At 40.6% G+C, this 3,932-nt stretch overlaps 1 protein-coding gene across 1 annotated transcript in view; it reads right to left on the bottom strand.

Moving 5' to 3' along the window:
* Positions 1 to 388: 388 nt before the first annotated feature.
* The window catches only part of LOC107092721 (serum deprivation-response protein-like), a 25,210-nt gene continuing 21,666 nt past the window's right edge, over positions 389 to 3,932 (bottom strand). Inside the window, exon 2 of the mRNA XM_015387345.1 lies at positions 389 to 2,253. Within this exon, the coding sequence (XP_015242831.1) occupies positions 1,369 to 2,253 (885 nt within the window). The 3' untranslated portion in view covers positions 389 to 1,368. The remainder of the gene's footprint in view (positions 2,254 to 3,932) is intronic.

Genomic DNA, 3,932 nt, shown 5'->3' with positions numbered 1-3,932 from the left:
AAAAATAAATAAATCATGCAGTGTATGCCCGGCTTAACATTATCAGTTTAAATAAAAAAAAAAAAAAAAAAACATGCTTGGGGCTTTTAACCAATCTATAAACATTTGTTCCAGGTATAAATGTATATTTTAACTAATCTAGTCTGTCATAAAAGAAATAGGGATTTGGAGCGTCGCACACGAAAGGCCTCATCTCCCAGGTGATCTACGTTAGAAGTGGAGAGAAAGTGATGATGATATGGAGAGGTAAAGAGTCAAATAATATTAAAAAACATGATTTAGGATTACTTTGAAACTAGTATTTCATTCTCTCTATCCTTTTTATTTGAATTACCGGTAGTTTAAGGACGAAGATTTTATACAGTCCATGTATGAGGAAAGTTTCAAACCCCATTTGTTTTTGAAACAGTGAACTTTTAGGTCCAAACTAAATGAAGGTTGTGTTTGAATGATTATGCTACTTTTATCTGTTGTGAGAGTCATTTTCTGTTTAAAAGAGTAAAGCAATACTTTAGGTGTTGTTATATCCCAGAGTAACACCAAACTGTAGAGGTTACCCCCTCAAGAAATCTATATTTTTAGTAGTTTTTCAGTTAAATGATTTCCCATGATATAAGAATACTTTAATAGCAATATTATGCTGTTACTACAACATACAGCTTTTATGATCTGCTAAAGATTTTAACAAAAAAATAAAATTCTAAGGATTTCTTGGTTGTAACAGAAGACAGTGTAAAAGCACCTGGACAACCAAATTCTCCTGTTAGGTAGGATCTAATATTCCTTGGTTCAGTTTTTTAAAAAAAAAATCCAGTAAACAACCTTAACTCTACAAATAAATCTGTCCTCAAAAAGAAAAACAACCCAAAAGCTGTCTGGCTGAAAATGCAAGAACTCCCCATACCAGCTCCAGCAACCTGGCAACACAACCACAACCTGCCAAGGCCACGTGAGGTTTAGCTCAGTTGATTTTTTTTGTTTTCCCACTTGAAAAAGGAACAAAATGGGCTGTTTTTCAACAGTAACGGAGAAAAAGAGGCAGACAAACACAGTGGGAGGAGATTTCCTCCCCAGCGCCGTGGTGATGTGCGCCCATGTTGGTCATGTGCATCAGTTAAACAGTGAGTTATGGTGGATCACTGCTGCTTTGCTACCTGACAACAAGAAAGAGCTGCAGTGGAACATTTTGAGCTGTCAGGAGTCAACGTGTGAAGATATTTACACTTCGCTGGGGACCATCCGGGAGAAGAAAAGGTTTTAGCACTCAGTAAAAGCAAACTTGTTTATAATGGAAGGATAATCTGTGTCTGTTGGGGTTTCTGTAATTTTACGAACTTAAAGATGAAAAGAAAGAGTGTAGCTGATGTTTTAAGACACTTGCTCCACAGCAGTTGTTTCTGCAGTGATCTGGACTTCAGCTGCTACCTCCTTGGGGCTTTTCTGCTTCTCTTCATCCTCTTCTTCCTCATCGTCTTCCGCGCCAACGTCTTCATCGTGCTCTGGGACCGCCAGGCCAGCCAAACCCTCCCCATTGACTTCAGGCTCAACATTTGCTGATTCTCCATTGACTGACACTTCTGCCTTGATGGTCTCCACTGTAGGAGGACTTAGGTTCTCCCGAACCTCTTCCACAACCACCTCCTTGGTGCGCACCTCCCCTGAAGGCATCTTACTATCTAGACCTGCCAAAACCGGAATCTCCACGTGAGCCCCTTCTTCAGGTGATCGCATTTCTTGAGCAGGCCCGTCTCCATCTCTGACCTTCTTCACATTGAAGGTCATTGGGGAAATCTTGAAAGAGGAGGCCCTGGCAGTTGGAGACTTGGGGTGACTAGGGGTGAAGCTCTTCTTGATTTTCTCACGCTTCTCTGGAGGCACAATCTTGGAGGTAATCTGGGTTACCTTTTCTCCAATCTTCTCGCGTGTGAAGGCCTTCTTTATGGTATCAACCTTCTTCAGACTGGAGCGTTTGAACTTGTCAGACCTTCTTTCAAATCTGACAGGAGTAAACTCGTACTCCAGCGTCTCGTCATCATCTTTGTGGGACGCAGCACATGCGAGGTCAGCATCCTCATCTGAAGACAGGCTGACTTTCTGGAGCACGTCGTCTTGGGTACGACTGCCTTCCACTGAATCGCAGATGGACGGGGGTGGCTGGATGGTGGATTCAGCGTCATACTGGCTTGGTACAGGAGTCTTGGGGGAGTGACCACCACCTTTGACCGCCACACTGGTGGGGATCTCATTGTCTTCCTATTGGGATAGAAAAAAAGAAAGAAAAATGGAAAAACGTTACATATATATATATTTTTTTGTTCATTTATAAAGTCAATGTATAATATAGATGAATAAAGACCTGCATTTTATTTCAGTGTTAAATGCTGTTTAAAGTAACAGTTTATAATAAAAAAATGTCTCCGGACCTTTACTGGTTGTTAATTTTCTTGATTCGGACCCTGCTGATTTTTAGTTAGAGATCCCTGCTCTAAAGTCTTAAGAGCTGGTTATCCTCCCGCAGCAGTGTGTCGCAGTGAGCTTGTCGCAGATATATTTGATTTATGCCCAATATTGAAGCTTGGTCTGCGCTATGTCATTCCACAACACAAGGGGGACAATCACCAACTAGCTGTGGGTCTAGATACGGCCGAGGCGGTGAAGAAGTGCAAACACAAAGGGGCAATTTTTTGTGACAACAGAGGGACACGAGGCCGAAGAAGAGCGGGGATCCAGGTGGAAAAAGGGTCCCAGCGTTCTCGCTCACCTCGCTCCTCTAGCAGTTCCATCTTCACAAGTCGTTTTCCACAATGGCGGTCATACAAACGAAACAAGCCGGTAAGGTACCAAACAGGAAATACGCATAGTGTAGAGCGGATGTAGATTTGACCAATCAGAGGCCTCCTATCTGCGGCACAGTCTATAGCCTTCCTGGTTTCTGAGTGTAAATCAGCCTTTACTCTAAAAATTGATCACTGAGTGAATTGGTTTGAGCTGGTGTGAAGGATTCCTCGAGCTTAGTGGTTTTTACACTCGATTCCTTGAGAATTCTACATCTATGTCACTAGCATCAGTCAAGTTCTGCAGAGTTCTGCTAATGAGCTCATACTGGAGTCAGGTGTGTGAAAGCAGAGATGTATCTACTGTAAGCTGCAGGACACCCGCCGTCGAAGATTTGATTAGAAGAACACTGCAACTACCTACGCCCCCATATTTGTCTGTGTTTCAGTCCAGTTAGTCAGGCAACTGCAACCAACTAGATTCTACAGACCGTGCACATCTAGGGCAGCAAATTTATATTTTTCAAATTGAATTGAAAGTAGTGTTAATTTGTCTTTTTTTTTTCTTTTTTTCAGGAATTGTAGCAGTGTGAATTTTGACCTTTTTTAACCTTTGCAGTTACATCAAGAAGCAAATGCCCTGCTCTCTATTTACTAAGCCACATCCTATAGTAGCACATGGTTTATATTTAAACATATTTAGACATAAATCATTGTTTTGGCTTTAATGTTATTTTACAGAAACCATAATGTTATCTCATTTGGCCTCATCTTTCTAGCAACAGTTTTTTATTGATTCAGTTAAACAAAAGCCAACTCCAAAAGTTGGTTTTCCCATAGTTCATAACAAAAGCACTATGTTTAGCAAAACCTCCACCCTTTGATATAACCTACAACTTAAAAGGTACCAGTACTAACAACTTATTAATGTTGTGAAGTTACAACTAACTTGTTCTTCTGAATAGACTTAAAGTCCTTATATTCCAAACTGAAAAATATTTTTTTTTCTCCCAAAAAATGAATTTTTTATATATTTTTTAACAGTGAAGTTAGCAGCTGTGTTTGCAATAATTGTCTGGTTGATGACCCATATTGGACGAAACTTAGTGACTTAAACTCCCAAGAATCAAGGATTGCAAGGTTCTCAGTTTCAGGGGC

This window comes from Cyprinodon variegatus, unplaced genomic scaffold, assembly GCF_000732505.1.
Source record: "Cyprinodon variegatus isolate N-32 unplaced genomic scaffold, C_variegatus-1.0 Scaffold391, whole genome shotgun sequence".
NCBI classification, from domain to species: Eukaryota; Metazoa; Chordata; class Actinopteri; order Cyprinodontiformes; family Cyprinodontidae; genus Cyprinodon; species Cyprinodon variegatus.
Note: the sequence above shows the minus strand (reverse complement) of the source record. Positions and strands in the feature narration are given on the sequence as shown.